This window comes from Poecilia reticulata, chromosome 13, assembly GCF_904066995.2.
Source record: "Poecilia reticulata chromosome 13, P_reticulata-male-v2, whole genome shotgun sequence".
Classification (NCBI taxonomy): domain Eukaryota; kingdom Metazoa; phylum Chordata; class Actinopteri; order Cyprinodontiformes; family Poeciliidae; genus Poecilia; species Poecilia reticulata.
Window position 1 is genome coordinate 23469096 of NC_088842.1, and position 22357 is coordinate 23491452.

Below are 22357 nucleotides of genomic sequence, written 5' to 3' on the forward strand. Positions count from 1 at the left end.
GGTGACCACAATGAAGACTTATTGGACACATGTTCAAATTTCCTTTTGGACAGTTAAAACGGGGGAGTAAATCATTCAAAATAATGTGTGAAACTGAATTCATAAAGTTTATGTTATATTATTATGTAGCAGTGTAGATCTTTCTTTACTTAAAATTTTATTGTATGCAATAAACAGATTTATTTAAAAATATACATAATGGCTTAGGACAACGTGTTAGTTGGAATAATGGTTAAATATGAAATTTTGCTCCATCCATCCACTCCAGCAGTCGATGGGCGAGCGTCGGGGTCAGCCCTGGAGAGGTCACCAGTCCATCACTGGACGACTTAGAAAAATACAGGACAGACAACCAACCACATGGTCCCGTACTTAATCCTTCAATCAAGACTTGGTTATGACTGCGGCTGAGATAATGATGTAGGTTAGCACCTGTTCTGATTAAAAACAACCGTGAATCTTTTTGCCATGGAAACGCTGACCTATCAGCAACACCTCAAAGCGAGCGGTTTTCGTGACATGCAGCGCTGTGTAAGCTTCGGCCATCCAGTCCACTCAAAGAGATTACAAAATAACCTCAAACCTTTTTTAAATTGTCTTTTGCTTTTCTTCTTATGTAAGATTTTAGTGCTTCTTCCTCTCGTGTGTGACATGTTGTGCCCTATAGAAATTCACAGATTATCTTAGCATTTAAAGGTTGTAAAAGTTGCCCAGCAGAGGATATCCGCAGCTCCGCAGTTACACATAAACATACCCTCACGGTGCATTTGGAGAACATGCAGTCTTTTCACTGTTCTCAATGTGCTCAGAGTTTTGGTTAACCACAGGCTGACTCGAGAAAAGGGCAGGGTATAAAAAGCTGCTGTGAGTTTTCTAATGGAACCCGAAGTTGCTTTAGTTGTCGTGAAACGGGACAGAAGGGAAAACATTTCTTCTCAGCAGCACGGGTCGTCGGTACAATGTTGAAATGTGGAAAAATTTGCCACATTAATGCAGGAAATCTCTTGGGGTTGTGTTGCAGAGACGAAAGAGAACTTCCTATTTTAGCCCTGCTGGTATTTTGAGCTCTTAAGCAACACGTTCTCTGCAAGAAGGAAAGAGGAGTTCAAGAGAGAAAAAAAACGGAAAAATGTGCAGAAATTTCTGAGGAAAAAAAGAAAGACATGTAAGTACAACCTGATTACTTGTATTGAATTATTTTTGAAAATTTGGATAGAATTTAAATAAACCAAAATCTTACACCTACGATTGTTCCCAGCCTGTAAAGTTTCTTTGCAGAGGTGTCAAACCGTTGCTCTGTGTGCATAAATAGGCTGAGCATGCCGGTCATGGTGTTTGTGTGTTGGTGTCCAGGGCAGTGCATGCTCCTGTTAACGGGACGACAGCGATCCCTTGGAGAAGCAGCCGGCGGAGACTCTCGCTGCTAGAGAAGCTCAGGGGCTGTCAGGACGCCTGGTGTCCCCGTGGCCCCTGGGACAGAGAGGGGGCCCACGCTGCCATCCGTGGAGCACCAGCCGGGGTAAGAGAGGAATTACCTGTTGAGTGACGACAAGGCCGTGATCAAAAATTTGTTGAGAGCATAATTTCTATTCTAGAATTGATTCCTGTTTTGAGAAATAATAATCCGACCACAGACCTACTTACTTTTTTGTGTTTTACTTTTTTATATGTATATAAATTCTGTTGTTGCCCATCTAAAAACAGACAATTATGCAAAAAAAAAATAAATAAATAAATACTTTTCAAGTTTCTACCTCAAAAGACACTTAAAAATAAATGGTGCTTATATTTTGTAGCAGCCTTCTAGGTTTTATCTTAAAATGGAAACAAAAGATGACAAACTCTTAAGAAATGTCCTCAACTGAGTAACTGAGTGTCAGATACGTCCAAATGTTAGATAATTTGAAAACCTGTCTGACATGAATGGATACGTGTTGCTTAGTTAGATTCTACTATTTGCTGTTGTCTTCTTTCTCTAACGCTACTTGTGATATTCATCTTCATTAAAATCGACAAGCATTTGTAAGTTTCTGTTTTTAAACTTATCTACAGTCGGAAAAAGTTGAGGAACCGTGTTGTCTAAAGGACAAGAAGTATGGCTCCTAAAATTCAAATATTGTTAAAAAAAAAAAAAAAAAAGTTCTGACTTTTGAAAATGAGTCTTATGTCATCATTATGCAGAGATTGAAATATTTCATCTTTTTATTTCTTATAACTTTGATGGATAATAAAAACCCAAAACTCTGAATAGTACATAAGATCAGGCTTCTGAGAAGCTCATTTCTATGCATTAAATTCTTCTTCTTCTTTTTTTTTTTTTTTTTTTGAGTAAATTACTTCACCAGAGCGTCATGACATGGAAGTGATCAGGTAACGGTGTTATGGAGGTCCAGATTTTTTTGATATCTGCTTTCAGGTCATCTACCCTGGTGCGTCTGGTGTTTCTTGACAACAATTCGTAGATTTTCTATGGGGTTAAAGGTCATGAAAGTTTGCTGGTCCATCAAGCTCAGTACCACCACAGTCACTGAAGCAGCTTTTGGTACCTTTGGCAGTGTGGGCAGCAGGTGCCAGGTCCTGCTGGAAAATTAAACCAGCATCTCTGTACAGCTTGTTGGTAGCGGCTTCATTTACTGTGGTCTTCAGAAAGCCCAGTGGAAACAATTGTTGAACCAACAGATGATTCCCCAAACCATCACCGACTGGAAACTTCACACTTCTGTGCCGCTCCACTCTTCCTCCAGACAACTTGGACCTCGATTTCTAAATGAAATGCAGAGCTTACTTTCACCTGAAAACTGGACTTTGGGCCACTGAGCAACAGTCCATTTCCTTTCCTCCTCAGCCCAGGTAAGACGTCTCTGATATTGAGTGGTCTGACATGTGGAATGCAACATTTGCAACCTATATGTAGGCTTCGTCTGTTTGTAATGACTCTTGGTGCGCTGACTTCAGCCTGAGTCCACTTGTTGTGAAGCTGCTTGACGATCCTCTCAAAGCTGCAGCTACGCCAGCTGCCATTGCACCTTTTTCTTCTACATGTTTTTCTTCATCTCTACTTTCTATGGAAATGCTTGGATACAGTCCTGTGTGAACAAACAGCTTGATTAGCAATGACCTTTTGTGTCTTATTCTGCTAATTGAGGGGGCCAATGACTGTCTGTTGGACAACTGACAAGTCAGCCATCTTCCAAACTCTGTAAGCTACAATTTGCAATTTGTGGATTCAGCAAATATAGTTTTTATTGATATTTTATTGATCGTCTGAGGCCTTAAATTTTGTTTTTAACAATCTGCAAGCCATAATCATCAAAATTACAAGAAAGAAAACCTTGTCATTAACTCTGCTGGTCATATTATATAGGAGCTTCAGTTTTAGAAGCGAGTGACATCGAATCTTGAACTTTTTCACAATATTCCAATCTTTTGAGCTTTACTCTTCTATTATAATGTTTCAACATTTACATTTTAAATTGTGTTTGGACTTAACACTCATAACAGCTCACTTCCATATCAGCAGTTTATTAATATGCAAAAAGATGTGAAACTAAGAATTCAAACCACATGCAGTTTGAGAATGGAACTGAAAGCTGCAGAACAGTGATGGCATTTCATTTGCTAATCTGAACTTGGGCATCAGTGCATCACAGTGTGGGTCTAATAACCCAACTAAGACATGAAAGTTCTCCCGAAAGCTCAGCCGAGCTTTAATTTACCACACTGAAGGTCAAGGTCTGTTTTTGTTTCTTCTTTTGTCCAGAGCTTTAATTTACCACACTGAAGGTCAAGGTCTGTTTTTGTTTCTTCTTTTGTCCAGACCAGTGGATTTTTAATCCTCAGGACCCATTGTAAAGCATGTTTTATTTATTTCCCGTCCTCCACACTCCTGACTTAAATAATTGGACATTAACAGGATTCTTTAACACCTAATGGTGTGTTGAAGAGGTAATTCATTCATTTGTTTCAGGTGTGCTGGTTCAGGAAAACCTGTAAAAAATGAAGGACAAAGCGCCTTGAGGACCAGGATGTAAAACTACTGGTTCTCGAGTCACACTGCCCTAAATTTCTTTTGGTGTTTCCGTGCTTGAATACATCTGATTCAAATGCTTGTGGTCAAGCAAAAGCCTGCTAACCAATGGTTAGCAGGTAAAAGCATGTTAGCCAGTCATCAATTAAAATCAGACATGCTGAAGCAGGAAAACACGTTAAAACACGAAGGTCGGTTTGTCTTGATGACCAGGGCAGAAACGCTCTGGTCTAGGTCGCCTGACCAGAGGCTGAGTCAACAAGAAGACCAAACCAATTTCAAGGCTGTAATAATATTATAGTGTTTGTGGCAAACATAAGAAAGTAGGTGTCCAATAAATTAGCTCTCCATTTTTACATTATAGGTTTCTCCAAGTTGCAGTAAAAAAAAAAACAATGTGATTCTGACTTTTCTTGAGGAAATAAAACTGAGTCCAGCAGATCTGAGATCCACACAGGATGGACTGAAAATCTATTCAAGACCAAGACTTTGAAAATGCGGTCTCAAGACCAAATCCACTCAAACTACGACATGGTAATGGGGGTTTAGTTTTACAGAAACATTACCGATTCATCATCTATAAACGTTTTGTGTTTGGATAGTTCTCTGTGAATCTACTTGTTTAATGTGAGAAATGAAGCTATTTCTCCTCCAAAAGATGTGTTAAATTCGGGTCTGATGAATCTATGCAGTTCATAGGGCTCTGTTTCATTTTTGCGTGGATAAAATTATTATTCTGCTTAGTTTTATGAATATTTCAGCTCTTAACATAAACCGATGTAAGAAGTTTCTAAAACAGAATATGTTTCTCCATCGGTCCTCCGAATAATTTCTGATCACATTGGGCATCCTGGTTCTTGGATCTTCTCATATTCATACCCTTGTTGCTAAGTTTTGCATATCACCATCAACCTTTTGGTTTTCTTATGCAATCGAAGTTTTTTTCTGAAACTTTATATCTTGAATTTGGAGATAAACACAAAAAAAGTTTTGCTTTCAGCCAAAGTTTTTTTTTTGTCCTGTTCAGCACTTGCTCTCTCCGAGGCATCAGCAGTTCCCTTTTCTGTTTTACATCTGAAAATACAAAAAAATGCGTTTTAAGCTAAATGCAGAAGTACTGTTGAATAACAGCATGAGCGTATCAGGGAAATGACTTTACAAAATGGATGTACCAGCTGCAGAGAAGATCTGTGAGTAGCAAAAGACGTTCGCTTTCTACAGGATGATTGTTTTAAATAGCATTCTGTTTATGCTAACTGGAAGCATCGGGTTATTAACCCATGAAAGAGGAAGAAGGCTTTTTTTTGGCACAGTTTTCCGGTGTGTTGTGGAGTTTGTGGTAGGACATAGATGTAGAACAAACAAAAAAAAATGACTCGGCGGTTGGGTTGTAGTGAATCACCTAAAAAAGTGGACGTCACTTCTTTGTAGAGTGAGCTTGTCTTTATTTCTGAGCTCTCTGAGCCTGAAAGCCACATCTTGCATGTATGTTTATGCTTTTTTTTCATCCTAATGTGTGGGAACATCTCTGAGCTGAGGTGAAGTTACTACATGAGTGAGCAGTTGCTCTGGACTCAAAGTGCTTCGTGTTACTCAAGTCCACCGTGACTCAACCAACCGCTTTCTGTTGCTGCTTCTGCTTCCAGGAAAACGCAAAGGTGATCTGATTGATAACAGCAGTCTCTAATAACAGCATCTCAGGGTTTTTTTTAATCTTTTGGTAGAAAGATCAAAAATGCTTCTTGAGATTATGAAAAGAAACCTTTTGTGAGCTTCCTTTTTTTTTAAGCAATGCCCTGCACGTATATACTGAGAAGCTCTGCCTTCAGATTTCGATTTAAATGTTGCTGGATTCTGATTGGTTCATACAAGTGTGACGTCACATTTTTGCTTTTACACATATGCGAGTAACCTGGAAGAGATAACAGGATGCTGTGTGTTTATTAAAAGGATAAACCAGTGGCATTGTTGTGTTAAAATTACTAAAATGGTCACATGAAGGTAATAAATGTTTATGGATGTTTTGCTTTGTTTTCAAATAAATTAACCATTAACCAAGATCCACAAAGTTAGTTTCCGAAAGACAGGATGTCAGTCACAAGTTTATGAGAACAATTTAAAGGAAATACTTCCTAGACTTTGTGTCACGAGTGAATTTTTATTGTTTGTATCAGATGTAGTGGTGAGTTCAGGTCATGAAGCTGTCGCTGTAGATCAGAAAACCCGCTAAACATATTTAGTTCAATATATAATGGTATGAAAACAGAGCCTTCAGCAGGAACGGTACGGTAATTGTAAAATATTGAAGTTATCTTTAAACATTTTAATGTTTATTAAAAGTTAACTATCACATGCTCACGTTATAACTCCAGCCTAAAGACTGAAGTTCTAACCTATAACTACATGGGGTTAAAAGTGACCTAGATGTTGTAAATTTGATTTGCAACTTGAGACTTCACACTGAATTGAGGCAAGGGACTTGAGACTTGACTTGGACTTTTCACTCAAATATTTCAGAGACTTGGACTTTTTAAAAAATGACTTACAAATGTGTGTGTGTGTGTGTGTGTTTGGTCCTGACTCCAGCTGCAGTGACAAAACAAACCTTCCTCAAACGTTTTAATTAGCTTTTTCCAAAATTATCTCCTGACTGTGGTTATTACAGTACTTGTGTACCTTTTTCTGACACATTTTTTTCTTCCACTCAACTTTTCATCCAGATTCCATATCTACTAATTTCTCAAGCAAGAACCTATTGTGGAGGATTTTGAAGTCAAGCTAGCAGTCTTCCCCTTGACCATCGAACATAACTAACGTGTTTGTAAAATCCATTTTTATTATTCATATAAGATGAATGATTTTTGTTTTTAGGCCAACAGTCGATTAGCAGAACAGAATCTGCTTTGTTAGATCAATCTTGCAGCAAGATCTACCACGTCGAACTGCTGAGACAAACTGAGCTATGTCTAGGTCGCAGGCCCATGATAGTAAACTTCACCGCAGACAATATCTTCGCATATCAACACTTAGAGAAATGTTTTTGAGTCTTTGAGAGATCAGAACAGCACCATGTTGCTAAAAAGATGAACTGCTGTAGCTTTCAAAAACCACACTTTGAAATTGTCAGAGTTTTATATCCACGCCTCGGTGTCTCTCTTCTTGTGGCCTGGTTGCCATGGAGCCCCGCTGCGAGGTTTGTGTGTGTTGGTGTTTCAGAGGAAACGTCTTACTTCTCAGCGGGCTTCAGTCGCACTTCAGACAGCTAAATGAGTCACTTTGTGTTTCCCTGCAGAGCTTCCTGGTTGTGCGGGACTCTGTGACGTCTCAGCCCTGCCTGCTGTGTGTGTCTGCAGGGGATCAGAATGGAGAAGTTCTCGATTATAATATGAACTGCAAGGAAACAGGTACGAAACAATGGATGCAAGCATTTACCTGGGTGGAGCCGGGTCAACTGAGGCCCTTTGAGTTTCTCTTTCGACATCTCTTTACGGATTTGTTACTTCTGCTAAACATTGCAAACAAACACATCAAAAAAGTCAATATTATGATAAGGCCAATGACACCTTCAAATTTAAATATATCTACATATGTTCAAATATCCACCCAGTTATACTTCGTTACACGTTTCCCTTCAAATAATTTTTTCGTAGCCATCAAGAAGTTTTACATGTAATTCTTGAGGATATTAGACATTTCTTTCAGACAAAGGTGATAGATTTAATTTGAATTGGTTGGTTTCCTGACATGCACACTGCTGCTTTTAAACATATTTAGAAAAGTATCTGTACATTCGAGGTCAGGGCCTTCCAAAAGCTTCACATTAACCTGCTTTATTTATCACAAAACAATAAATATGGAATGTTTATTGTGATAAATAAGTTTTGTGTGTTTAGGAGGATATTTCCTTTTTGACACCATCATCTCTCTGTTGGTAAAAACCAGCCTCTTGTTCTATACTTTGCTTTGAGGCATGAACTCTGTTTGAAGTTTAAAACTTTACCCAATTGCTAACATTTGGCCGTAACATATATAATGCACCAGTTCGGCGTTATGAAGCTTACTGGAAATTGCCTGCAACCCTCCTCCGCTATGAGGAAATGAGACCACTGCTAACGTTAATACAATATTTGGAAGTGTGGCCAAATATTGTGTTCACTTCCTCCGCTGCCTTTGCTAAAACTACAGCCAGACCACAAATCTAAAACAGTCCATAAAATTGATGTCATCGTTCACAACTTCTCCTTCTGCACTCTGATTGGCCTGGTAGAAAATCTACAGCAGGAATCCACTTCAATGGGAGAAATCACACGGAATAGTGAAGTGGAAGGCAATGGCCAGGGTAACATTTTGATGAGGTTGATGAATTTTGAGGTAGTCCAATGTTCCATCTACTACATGCAATAAACCAGAACTGTAGGCAGTAAAACCCAGGCCCAAAGCATTATGTGCCACCACCATGTATGACAGTTTGTGCAGTATTCTTAGGTTTTGAATGTACTTCACATTGACTATGTCAAATATACATTTTGACAGTTTGCCAAAATATCATCCCACCATGACAACTAGCTATGCATAAACTGGGGGATCTTGGCTGCCAGCCTCTTAGTTCATGTTTGTGTTTTTTTGGCTCCACTACACTAATATCTATTGTTTTTAGTTCACAATATACTTGAATCTTTTTTTTTTTTGTTTGCTTGCTTCTGATCATTTCCAACTCATCAGCCTTCAGCTGGTGGCGACTGTTTCACTTAAATGTTCACACATGGTTGGGTATTCCAGCATGAAAAAAAGATTCCAAATGGAGGAATTCAGGCTGACATTAACCTTTTGCAAAATCCTGATTAGTACGGTTGCAGGTATTTTCTGTGTCTGTGCAAACTGTTAACTCATATTGTTTGAACTTGTGCACTTGCTGCCTGTTGTTTGATAAATGAAAGTTTTCTTATATGATTACTCTGCTCCAGAGAAAAAGGTTTGAGATGTGTGATAATAAAACACATGGCATTGTTTCTCACTCAAAACTGTATCTGCTGACCTGCTGAAATTTGCTTATTTTAAACCGTCTACTGTCAGGAAAACAGTGAATGACTGAGAAAAGCAGCAAGCATAACTACTTCAGCGGTGACAGCAAATTTTCTACAGAAGTCCCCTTTATAAACTTCCTTATTTAAAGCTGAAACTGTTTCTCAGAATGTGCTTTTCTTCAATTAAACATGAAATGACACTGAGCTGCTCTGCTCTGTTCTCTGTTTTTCTATGACAGCCTTCCAGCTCTCTGAGTCTCGTCTGTCTTTCTCTGATTTGCCTCAGCTGGTGCTCTTCTACTCTCTGACCAGGTAGGAACATACTTTACTGCTTTTACCGTATTTACAGTTGTGAGCTGAACCTTTTTTGTTATTTGACTATGAGATATACAGAGAAATAAAGTCAAATGGAGATTTTAAAATTCTCTTAAAAACCTTATAGCATATACAAGTGATGGCAACTTTAAAGTCTTACCAAACCTCATAAGCAAATTTAAATATTGTGTCGTTACAATGCCTTCAAGAAGTAATCATACTACTTGAATTTTTACGCATTTTGTGTAGTGTGCTATTTCTTTTTCTGTTTTATATTTTATGTTCTTATAACTACATGCTTTGATTGCCATTTACTTTGCTGCTGCACTAAAATCTCCCCCCTGTGGGGCAATAAAGTATATAATCGATCCTATTCTGCTCTATTACCAGTCATGGAACCTGTGGTCCAGATAAATTTATTGTTCAGAGCGGCATCTAAATTAATTAGCTGTGCCAAATGCATCTCTTGGCTGCTTCCCTGATCAATTCAATCAATTCTCTTCTGTTCAGATATCTAACCTGCTGTCCTGTTTAGGTATCGGAGCATATGTTGATACGTTTGCAGTCGTTCCTTCCTGCCTCCACTTTTGAATAATGGATCGAAGAATGCTGTGTTAGAAGTTTAAAAAATTGTGTATTGTTTTATGACCTAAGCATAACCAGACCTTCCTCCCTGACCTCTCTGCTGCGCTTCTTGGTCTTTCTGACATTGTTTGTTTTCTGATGTAACAAACCACAGAAGAGATGGATTAATTTTTTTTTTAAACTACATTTCAGTGGACTCTTGAATAATTAAGGGGCATGAAATCAGACTAATCAATACCCAATATAATTGTTTTGGTAAAAAAAAAAAAAAAACATGTATTATTTTCCTTTCACTTCACTGTGAAAGCATTGTGTTGCTGTATCATATTGAATCTGTTAGTTGTGTGAAATTCTTTTAGAGTTCCTTTCTTGCATACTTTCAAGATACATCACTAATGGTTGTGAATATTTTTACACATCTCTCTCTGTCCGTGTCAGGGATGTGCTGGCTGTCTGCCTGTCCATCCCCCGTTGGCTCTACAGTCCAACTGAGATGAATCAAGATCGTCTCTCTGAGCTTGAACCTAGTGAGTCCTTGGTTCCAGTCTCCTGCATCAAAAATACAAAACTACAGTCATTTTAAAACCATGTTGAGTAATGATTTCTGCTCTGCAGAAACGTGGTTGTCCACACCACCTGAACAACAAGCAGAAGAAATGCCCAACAAGGAGCCAAGCCATGTGATGTGCTCCATTCAGGTATGTTATTTTGTAAGAGTGAGCAAGCGTACCCACCAAACGAACAACTTCCCTGTTTTTACCCGGTGAGGAAGTTCAAAGTCCTGTAATCCTCTCAAAAGCTGCAGCAGCACAAAACAAACGATTCACTAAGCGACTTGAAGAGGAACTTTGAAAGTTAAATTCATGCTAAAAATAATTCACTTCCTAGAGATGTGGAATAGGATAGCTTGTAACATTAGTTAGCCACTTAGTAAAAATAGTTCCAAGCTGTTGCTTGTCAAGCTTGTGGGTAGTTCCACATTTTTTCTCCAAGTAAACAAAAGAAAAGTTGGAAACAGAAATGTTGCCCTTTGTTCAGTCTTTGCATGCCCTCAACAGGTCAAATTATAATTATTTTCCGAGATAATTAGAACATTTGTCAGACTGCCATGCTTTTAGACCCTCTTCAAGCATTTGGCATGCTGTGAGTGAATCGTCTATAAATCAAATAAGAGCGTCTGCATGGTGTGCCGTTAGACCAGCAGAGGTTTGTTAACAAATTGTGTTTTTTAAAAGCATTTTCTATGATGGAGAATTTGCTTACTTTGCATTATGTCTACATGGACTGGATCTCTGAAAAGTTTTAAAAGTTATTTATGTTGGAGCCCACTTCATGCTATACACACTATTACAACATTAGTAAAACTGTTTTACAATTGTTGTTTTCTCCTATCTATCATGATTTGTCCTGACTCTACCTCCATTTCATTTCGAATGTAAATCTAAGAGGTTATATTGCTGAGTGGAAATGGCAAACAGTGTCAAATTTTAATCACACTTGCTTAAATTCTAGTGAAGTAAAGTTTGTGGGCTTAGTTGAGGATCACACTATGTACGCTACAGTATCAGAAGAATAAAAAGGCAAAGCAGAAGGGTTATTTACTCAAAGCAATATAACTGCATGCTATTGAAATTAATTGTGAAAGCAAATGGAAATAAAATACAGGTCAAATGAAGACATCATTGCAGCTGCACAATGTAGCAAATAGAAATTGCCATAGCAAAAAAAACATGAAATTTCAAATGACTGTTTGGATACAGTATTTGTCTGTAGTGTTTCCAATGACATGCATTAAAAGTTTGCTTTGCAATCATATTTTTTGTGAGATGAATTATCCTGGTGGCCAACCCTGAGCTTAGCGATCAAGTTGCTAAGTTCATTAACGTGATGACAGGAAAGACATAGTAAGGAAAATGGGGTTAATTGCAGTTGTTACTATCATATCTAATGTTATTTTAATATTGCTATTTGATGTTTTTATTTCATTATTACTGTGCAGTGCCAGATCTGAGCAGTTGTTAAATAAACATTGTTTTTCTATTTGAGTCTGCTAGTGATTTACTGAAAAAGGTCTCAATTTCTGTGAAAACCATGTAATAAAAGGTTTTAGTGTTAACAATAATGCGATTGTTCTCCCTATGTCTTTTAAAATACTTGGTATTCTCAGATGTGGAGATTAAAAAGCGGAAAAATAAATATAAATATGAGACGGACCAATCAATCTTTCCAATCTTATTTTCTGCTCATCTGCTTGTTTTTCTGAAGCTGACTTCTGCCAATGGCGCCCTGTGCATCATAAATCCCCTCTACGTTCATGAACATGGAGATGACTGGTTGACTCACCGGCCAGCGGCTTTACAGTTATCAAGTTTCAGACGACAGCGACGCCTGAGCACCACCCGGACTTGGGCCGGGGCTGGGATACAAAGCAAACGAGCCATCTCACTGGACCAGGAATCCAAGGCTGCCGGTACAGAGGGATCAGGTCAGAGTCAAATGCATCAACACACAAACATTAAGCAGGTGGTTGATCTTTAATTTAAAAGAGCGTGTTTTTTTTTTTTGTTGAGCAGGTCTGACCAGAGCCAGGTCCGCTGATTCCCCTCTCGGCCCACAAACGCCAACAGGAGTGGTCCTCCGGAGGCCCAGCCGGGATTTGGCTTGTACCATCCCTCAAAGAGCGAGCACGGGGAGCCTTTCCACCCCCACCACACCAGGAACACCTGAGCAGCACCGCCACAGCAGCCCTGTGCCTCAGTCTCCACACAGGGTGTCCTGGATTGAAGATGGAGTTTGGTTGCCTCCACCTAGGCCTTCGTCTTTGCTCCAACCCCCATCGCTGGAGCTCGACTCGCTGTCCATCAGCAGCATAGAGGAGGAGCAGGAGTGCCAACTAGCAGGCCCAGGGCCCCTCCACCCTTCAGCGCACCGCTTGGCTGGTAAGGTCATCAACCGTCTGTCAGCTGTGGGCCAGGCACTCGGTGGTCTGGTGTCCCAGAAGAAGAGGCTGACCAATCGGGTGGTGGAGATGAGCGAGAGGAAAGGAAATGCCTTCGGAGAGGCAGTTAAAGGATTTGTAGAGATGACCCTGAAGGGAGGTTCTGACCCCACTGGGCCTATGGGAGCAGAGTACCTACAGGAAGTGAGGTCATCACTCTCGTCTCTCAGGGAGATCCTGTTGGATTATCCAGACATTCATGCCATACTGGACAGCATCACTGACTTGAATGACTCTGAGATTGGTGAGAGACATCTAAAATTCTCAAATACCCTTTTGTTGCCAAGATGCATTTTGCTCTTGTGTATATTTCTCATCATTTGTCTCTACATCCTCCTCTAGACTCTCTGGTGGAGCTCGCTCTTCACAAAGTGGCCTTGAAGCCCGTCTCCTCCCATCTCTACTCCTGCATCCACACCTCCAGGACCAACGACGGCAGCTTTCAGCGTCTCCAAGGAAACTTCCTGTTGCTAGAAAAGAACGGGGTTGAAGAACTTGGTGGATCAAAAGGAGTCGGAGTCCCTGATTCTGTCACTTTGGAGCGAATACAGCAGAGATGGGCCAGTATGCATGAGGCCTACTCCCCAAACAAGAAGAACCAGATCCTCCTCAAGGTCTGCAAGAGCATTTACCACAGCATGAGCACTAATACTACTTCTGCTGCAGGTAATGTATGTTTGTTAATGTCCCGGTACTGAGTGAGGATGGGCCGGTACTTGAAACTCTGCTCTATTGCAGGTGCGGTGTTTGGAGCTGATGATTTCCTGCCTTGTTTGACCTGGGTTCTCCTCCGTAGCAACTTGGTCAGCTTACAGGTGGACACGGACTACATGATGGAGCTGCTGGACCCCACACAGCTACAGGGAGAAGGTGAAACCAATAAGTGCCATATTTTCTGGACTATAAGTGGCGTCATTTTAAAAGATGTCAAGAAGATTAGAAAAAACATGTATAAGTTGCATTTATTTTAAAATTTTTGGATTTGACGGGGACCTTTGATCTGGTGACACATTGTGTTCAGTTGCTTTTCAACAAACTCTCTGAAAACTTTGGTTTCACTGCAAAAGCACTTCTTCTTACCAAATATTTTGGTCTAGGTTCTAGTCCAAATATCTGAGCACACTTGAAATAAGACAGAGCTAACTTACAGGTTCAGCAAGAAATATGATCTTGCCAGTATATGTAAATAATTTCTTAATATTGATTTTTAAAAAGCATTACCGTAGTTCCACTGGCAGATTATTTCACTTTTTAAGACATTTTTACCATATTATAAGTGAAATAATCTTCCAGTGGTATTTCTTCACCAATATTGAGGAATTGTTGACATAAAGGACAGGGAAGCTGGTCAAAGTTGAAAAGATGTGAGACTCACCTTCCAGCAGGACTGAAAACATACATAAGTATCTATTTGAATGGCCTATTCAAAGCCCAGATCAAAAGCCAGTAGAGAATTTGTGCCAAGATTTAATCAAATAATGTTACCCCGTCCAGTCTGATGGCGCTGTTTTCAAAAGAATAAATTTGTTTCCAGACATCCAAGAGGCTTGCAGGTGGTTCCACAAAGCCTCAGCAGAGCGCAGCACATATGCACTCCACACTTTTCAGATGATTTTTGTTTGTAATGTCTGTTTCCACTTCACTATCACATCAAATTCTAACAAAAAATGTTTTAAGTTTTTGGATTTAACAGTGAAATGTGCAAATCTCAACACTTTTACAAGGAAATATTCACTGAAATACAAAACCACAGCTTTCGTACTGTGTTGTCTAAAGCTTATCAGTGTTCCTAAGACTCTTTTTTTTAATCTTCTTTACAGGTGGCTACTATCTTACAACTCTATACGCCTCTCTCTTCTACATCACCAGCTTCCAGCCGCGGCTGGCTGCCCGCCAGCTCAGTGTGGAGGCCCAACACTCTATCAACCAATGGCATCGCAGACGCACGCTCCACTGCAACAAGTCCCGCCGCAGCACGCACAGACGGACGATTCGCAGGCAGACAGCCAAACAGAACTTGGAGACAGAAACTGAGAGCAAGAGTGAAAGTGGGGGAGAAAATGAGTCTGAAAACGTTGATGTTTCAGAGCGGCACACAGAAACTAGCACGGATGCTGAGTGGAGACCAAGTGAGAACACAGAGTGTGAACAGGAACTAGGAGACCAGCCACAGACCACTGTGCAGTCAGACTTTCAACCTGCGATGCAGCAAGAGGTGATGACCAGCGAACAGGAAGACAAGCTGAGCGTTTGCATAGAAACAGAAGAGGCTAAAGATGATTCTGATGGAGAGCTGAGAGAACACCTGAGGTGACAAACTTCTGTCACACTAGGACAGTTTTTTTTTTTCTTATAAAAGGTTTTGGTGGCTCTAATTTGAAAGTAGTTTAACAGGAAACAGAGTAATCAGAGAGGGGAAGACGTGTGGCAAATGTCAGCAGGACGGGAATCGAACCTGCGACCACCGCCGCAAGGACTAAGGCCTCATTCGTAGGTCGTGCTTTGCCCCTGCACCACCACAGCACCCTGCATTATAACAGTTTGTCAAAGTCTTTCCCCCTGGGTCAAACAAACCCTTCCTAAACCCACATTAATCGCCCCTCTAAAACAGCATCATCTGCATTTTTACATCAAGAAAGTCCCTGATGTGGGTCTTAGTTGAGGGTGTTCAGAGTGTTGCTTTCATGTTTGGCCCATGCCTCTGTGCGTTTCCGCTCTGGGTGTCGACTTTATCTTCCTGTTCAGATGGTGATTCTAATTTAACCTGTGTACGTGTTTGTATTAGACCTGGTGCAGAATGCTTCTCGCTCTTTGAAACCGGACATCAGGTTAACGTCTCCTCAACTCTGAACACCGAGAAGCAGAGTCAGCGAATTAGTCAGCGGTCTTAAATTAGAGTTTGTTAATTAATATAGCATTTCTAAAGGTCTTGAGGTGAATTACCTTGCTAAATTATTCATACCACGTAAACTTTTTCACATTTTATGACTTTATAACAATGTATATGTCATATGTTGGCATGGCCTGGTCAGAGTTTAGATCTAAATTCAAATGAGAAGCGATGACGAGCTGTTTTGGCAAAAATTTAAAAGAAATTGTACATATGCAAAAATGGTGACATCTTTTGTTGTTTTCAGACTGAAAATTTTGATTTCTCAGAAACAAAAGGAGAAAAAAAGATTTTAAAACAAATACAGTTTGGTTAATATTACATGCTATTTTTGATATTTCCCAGGGGGGCCACTGACCTGAGATGGAGTTATCTAATATGTCAATTAAGCTTCTATCATTTTTAGTATACAAATGCATATAATATTAAATACATTTCTGTGATCAGATTAAAGTTATGCACTGATGTGCTGTTGCCATTTCCTTTCAAATAGGCAGCTGCTTCGAAGCATCACTAGCTTGTTTCTTTATCACTGTACCTCAACAAATCGTTGCCAGTGGGGGTTTGTCATAGGTCAGTAATATTTAACTGAGATTTCTATCTTCAAGATTATATCTGTGTAGCACACACAAGCTTTTATTTATCAGACAGCGATAATGTTCCATGGATGTGTAGCACTGCTGGCTTTTAAATAAAGATCTCTTCTCCTCCCCGCTAGCCTGCCTGGCATCCAACAGCATCTTGATTTAAAAATCGGTTTGGTTTTCAGCTCCCTGCAGAAACCTTGGTCCAATCAAAAGTTTAAATTATTTAAAGAGGAACATTTTGCCAACTCAGTAGTTCAACAAAAATGATTTCCACCTGCACCACTAGATAGCAGCAATACACCTTCAATAACATCATTGTTTAGAAGCACGGCTCATAGTTTATCTAAAAACATGCTTTATGGGTTTGGGCCTATTCAGAATAGGAAGTAATTGTGAAGCTTGATCTAGAAGCAACTACTCTAATTAAAGCTGGAACGTTGATGAACATTACATAATTGCCATGAACATTAAAAACAACCTGAAGATGGATACAGATAATTATCAGTGAGAACAAAAACACATCTTGAAAGGATGTAATAAATGTGAGAAAAAATGTTGTGATTGCATTTGGCCTGTTGTTTAAAATAAACATCGTATGCATTTTTAGTTTGCAGAAACTCCCTTATGACAGAGGGGAAAATATCAGCAGTAGTTTGAGATGTATGCACTCCACCTGACAGCAAACTTTGTAAACCTTCTGATTTCTTTATTCTGTGTCACACTTTTGTCCCTTGGACACAATTTTACCCTTTAGAAAACTGTCATAGAAATATGCTTTTCAAATATCTTGAATTAATTCATTAACTTTGGTATTCACCATGCTAAACCAACAGTCATAAAATTTCAGAAATTGTAAAAACAAACGAACTGAATTACTTCCTCATGTTCTCCTGAGTCTTGCGAATGACCTGATTATTTGACTTGGGTGTGTTGAAGCAGAGACGCATCTAAAAGTTGTCCTTCAAGGACCAGAGTTGAAAGGTTTGGAGCTTATCACAAAATGCAAAACACGAGGAGTATCTATATATAAACTACTACACATAAATTTGAGAGTTTTAAAGGTAAGTTGTTCCAGTAAAATGAAGATGTAGTGAAGAAGAGGCTCAAAACACGTCAAGTTCCAAATGAGGAGGGAAAAATTATGAATCAAGCGCTCCCTCGTAAGTGTTTAAGGAGGTTAAAGCTGAAGGTTAATAGATGCTGTTGAGTTTGAAGCACAAGCTAAAGTAGCTGCTTGAGCTCCAGTTTGTGACCTGAAAGTTGTGACACTTAAAACACAGATCCTGTTCAAGTGAAAGACAACTGAATAAACTCCAAGATCTGCAGATGTTAAAGGCTAAAAAGCTCCAAGGACTTTTTCTGGCTGCATTTCTTCATATCGAATTATTGCATAGTTATATTTTTTATTGCCTTTTAATCAACAGTCTGTAAATTCAAGTGTTCCAGCACAGGCTAATGAATGCACATGCACTGAGAATGCACACATGTAAATAGTTATCCAGGGGCCCTCTTATGTAAATGTACACACTCGAAGTCATGGACACACGCATATGGAACTATCTCGCCTCTGCATCCTGAACGCCCGAGCCAATCAAATTTGCCTAATGAGACATCTGGCATTCTGCCTGCATGTGGATGCTGAGCCCAGAAACAGCTGGGTCGTCTCTCTCACACACACACACAGACGCGTGCGCACACTTCGGCCTAAATCTGAGGAAAGTGCTGTGGTCCAGACTAAACTAGCCAGAACCCAATCTTACACTCTGACTCTCCTCTGAAACGCACTTCTTTTACACATGTGATATATTATGCATACATGAGTCTGTTACACACTCAGCACGGCCATAAATTAGATATATGGCAGCGGTGACTGCTGGAGGAAAGGGTGCACTGAGAAGAGAGGAGTGGATGTGAAGTAAGGAGGAGGGGGGCAGATGGCTGTGGCCTGGGGCATTAGAGGTACTTGCAACTAAACATTGAGACGGCTGCAAACACACAATTACCTCATATTCATATATATATATAAATATATATTGTTGGTTTTATGTTTTTGAGTGCAAAACATGAAGAATTTGATACACAGCATGCATCTTGATTGAGTTTTTGTTTAACATAACTCAATGTAACTCTGCATCTAGTGAGAGCTAATTAAGTGAAACCTCCTTTATATGTTGCTGAGAGTTTCTGCTTTTTTAAATGGCACAGAGTCAAACACAATCATCATGCAAATCGTTGCCTATTCTTTCACAATTTCAACCTCTATACTGTCTACCTCTGTCGTTAGACATGTGCAATACTGGACAGTTGGTTATTGATCCAATACCATGTAAATACAAGACCAGCATCTCCGATACCAACACCTAGTAATATTTAAAGTTTATATATAATCAAACTTCTGACCTTCAGGTGTTTTTGTGTAGATGTAAAAGAAACATTTTAAAAAACACAACAGATTAATGTGCATTGTCTTATAAATACCATCCAAAAAATATATCATTTGAGAGCAAATGAAAGCAAATTATTTTATTTATGGTAGAGTTGAGAAAATACCATACAAAAAATAAAATAGAATCTGAAACTAAAGTATCAACCTGGTTTCAATCTGATACTGACACCGACTATCTACAGTGTAGAAAAATGTTTCTAAACTGTTTAGCGGATATGTTCCGGCCTTCACATCTGAAACTGTTGCATAAACAATCTAAAGATACACTGTTTTAAAAAAAACATTCATTGGTAGGATTGTACCTCAGAGACAGAATACATGTCAGATATATTTGATCAAAATGCTCCTCAAAGGTAGCAGCAATGACTAGCTTATAATAGCATACCTTAAATTACTGCTATGCTAAGCAGATGCTCTGTCTGTGCTGATGAAGATTCATTCACCTACACAAACTAAATTCATGGAGTGACTTCATTGCAACCCAATCAACTTTCAGATTAATTCAGCTAATAATAACTTGATCACTTGGATAAGTTCATAGACTTTATGTAGGACAATGAGCTTCCATCCCAAGATGGTCAGGTAGTTATTAAATGTGGAAAGAAAATGAAACATTTAAATCAGGGAGTTTTATTTCAACATAAAATAAACATAATGTATTATTAATGCAGCTTTGTTAACAAGAGAGGACAGAGCAGACTAAGAAATCTGATTAAAAATCTGTTGTTTTTTTATCCTTTTGAATATTCAACATGTAAATATTGCAGATTTTGAAGTTTTAAAAGCAATGTAAGAAAAGAAAATATTAAAAAGAAGCTTTGCTTTACTTTGTTATTATTTGTTGATACTATTTTTTTATTGTGTGATATTTAAGTACATCTAAAAGTCTGGGAGATATCATATGTGAAATACTGAGAGAAACATCTAAAATGTGGTACTGCTTTAATTGTCAAATTTGATTGAAAATCAAAATTTATTTTAACCTGAAAATCTGAAGAAAATCATTTCAAATGCTCCTTATTATTTTTCTCAACTAAATCATTATTCTCACATCAGGGATTCTCAAAAAACAGAAACTAGATTTGCCCCCATAAAACTGTAATCAATACGCCTCTGGTGCTTATTTTTGAGAATAGCCACCCTTCAATTCCTCAATAGCTTCACTAAGCTTCTTTTGATCCAAAGTTTATTGAATATTTCTGTTTTAATCCAAGTAAAGCCTCCTCCAGGTTTCAGCATGTCTTCTTTCATATTAGCTTTTTTAAATTGTGTTATTTTCCTGTTTGCAGCTCTTAAATCAGTCCAGGTGACAAACACACACACAGATTGGTTGCATCTTTACCATTCTGCACTGCTTTGTTCTTATCTGCCACATGTTCCTTACTCTACATGTTTGTGTCTTTGTCTTTCCGGCGACCTTTCAGAGACTTTCACCATCCAGCTGCTTGCCTCTGTCACAGCTTGTCCGCACACAGACAATGAGGTTTTCCCCCTGTTGCTTTTTTACTCCTTTCAGTCCTGCTGGAGCTTCGACATTCCCTCTAAAGTCATTCAGTTTCTCCCTGTTCTCTTCCTCCTTTCCCCGCTGCATTCCTCTGTTTCTTTTTTTTACTTTCTCCACCCTTCCCTCTTCCTCACTCCCCCTCCTCCATTTTCTCCCCCTTGTCTGAACTCTGACAGGTGTATAATTGAATGATTAATGATCAGAAGAGTGACCCTCCTCCTACACACACACACACACAAACTGATTATGTTAAAATGTGATTTTACATATTTATATGCACACTCACACACACACAAACTCCCAGTTTCACACAGATGTGCACATTTTCACATCTCACACATTCATATTCCCCCCAGCAGCTCGAATGGTCAAAACCAGTAGGAGTCTTCAAACGAAATGAAACATTATCAGGACTGTTGCGATTCACTGGAAGTGAAATATATGGAGAGGTGTCGACACAGTGGCAGCGCTGCACTGTTTCCTTAAAATGACAATCATATGGTTTTCATTTTGCAAAGCTGTTTCCTTCACAACTGGTGAAAATGTGCGTCACGCTTCAGTGTCTTTTAGAAGTTCAGCTAATAGCTCAGATGACTGAATTTGTAGAATTAGTTCTTCAAATAAAATCTGTCTCTCCAGGAAGTTAAGATGTTGCAAATCCCTTAATTGTTGGAAAATGTCCAACTTGCAGTTTTCACCAGTCATCCCAACGTTTTCTGCAGATCTGACCAATCACCTTAACGTTTTATACATTTTCTTGTTTTCTGACCAATCACTGCAACTCAGCTGACTTTTGACCAGTCCAAAAATAACCAAAGTCAGCAAAAATACCTCAAAGATGTGACTATGGGTGAGTGAATAGGGTGAGTTCTTGACTTTGGGCTATTGCCCAACCCATCCCATATAATTGGTTTAATTTAGAGTCAGTGAACAAGATATCGTCATTTAGTGGAAAACAATAAAACATAAAATTCTAATAGGATTTGAATACAAAGGATTGAAAAAGAAATGAAATCAGACACAAATAATAATTTCTAATAGTAGGTTATCATTCTGAGGTTTAGTTGGGGATCATAATATCTCACATTTTATAAGATGATTACCCAAAAGATATAGTTTATAGACGCAATCAAGAGAAGCAGGATTCAATAAACCTCAGCTAATTATTTACAGAAAAAATTAGAATTAAGTATGACAATTTATTAAAATACCTAGCTAGCCCTCGGAGTCCCAAGCCCTTAGAAATGTTTTTCCAGATTAAATTTCTTTCTTTCTCATCTGTCATGCAAGAAATGTCACTTTTAGCCTACTTCATGTTGTCTAACAGGTCCTTGTGGTTTGTTGATTCTCCAAGCCTGGCATAACAGCCATAACTGGATTTGGTTTGTGAAATTAGACCAAAACGTCTGGCTAATCACATAAATTCTCAATTTACGAAGGCATGTATGTGGTAATGAACATTTGAGAGTGATTAAATAACTTAAAATAAGCAATATCTAGCCGTGATATAAAGCCAATGTTGGAAAATGAAAATCAATAGTCATTGTAGAGAATTTCTAATAAAAATAGTTCATTATTAGCTATAATTTCTTTCCTGATCTCCTCTGGGTAAAAATTTAAAATCGTCTGTATTTGTTGTTTTGACTCTGCGACACTTTAACGTCTGAATTAATAAAAGAAAAAAGAAAAAAGACTGATTTTCTTGTTTGTCCCCAACAAGCTTTGCAGCAAACTGGAGTTCAGCCTGCAGCTCTCGGAGGTCACAGTGAAGCAAACGCTCCTCTGCTTCACGTGTGTGGGGAAACATGGTGGGGGAAACAATCCGGCGAGGAGCTGGAGGAGTAAAAGTGAGGCCATCGTGGTCGAGGACTGAGCCTGTGAGGGGACAAAGAAATGAAAAGTAGAGGGGCGCCTGGGTCAGGACCTGGTGCGAAGGAGAACAACCATTTCCTGTTGACCTCCCACTGAACTCTGGCCCCTG

The 22357-nt window shown here is 39.0% G+C and overlaps 1 protein-coding gene across 2 annotated transcripts; it reads left to right on the plus strand.

Moving 5' to 3' along the window:
• The first annotated feature begins 441 nt into the window (after window positions 1–441).
• Window positions 442–16556, plus strand: rinl (Ras and Rab interactor-like). 2 transcript variants are annotated; one of them, XM_008426130.3, is made up of 11 exons: window positions 442–1165; window positions 1354–1519; window positions 7320–7431; window positions 9291–9363; window positions 10390–10478; window positions 10567–10649; window positions 12217–12436; window positions 12525–13193; window positions 13292–13615; window positions 13688–13819; window positions 14770–16556. In XM_008426130.3, coding segments are annotated over exons 1-11 (2364 nt in total). In that variant the 5' UTR covers window positions 442–1163; the 3' UTR covers window positions 15264–16556. The 2 variants fall into 2 exon arrangements, with proteins under 2 accessions (XP_008424352.1, XP_081470625.1); XM_081614499.1 differs by lacking the exons at window positions 442–1165; window positions 1354–1519 and adding an exon at window positions 4650–5217.
• The last annotated feature ends 5801 nt before the right edge of the window (window positions 16557–22357 follow it).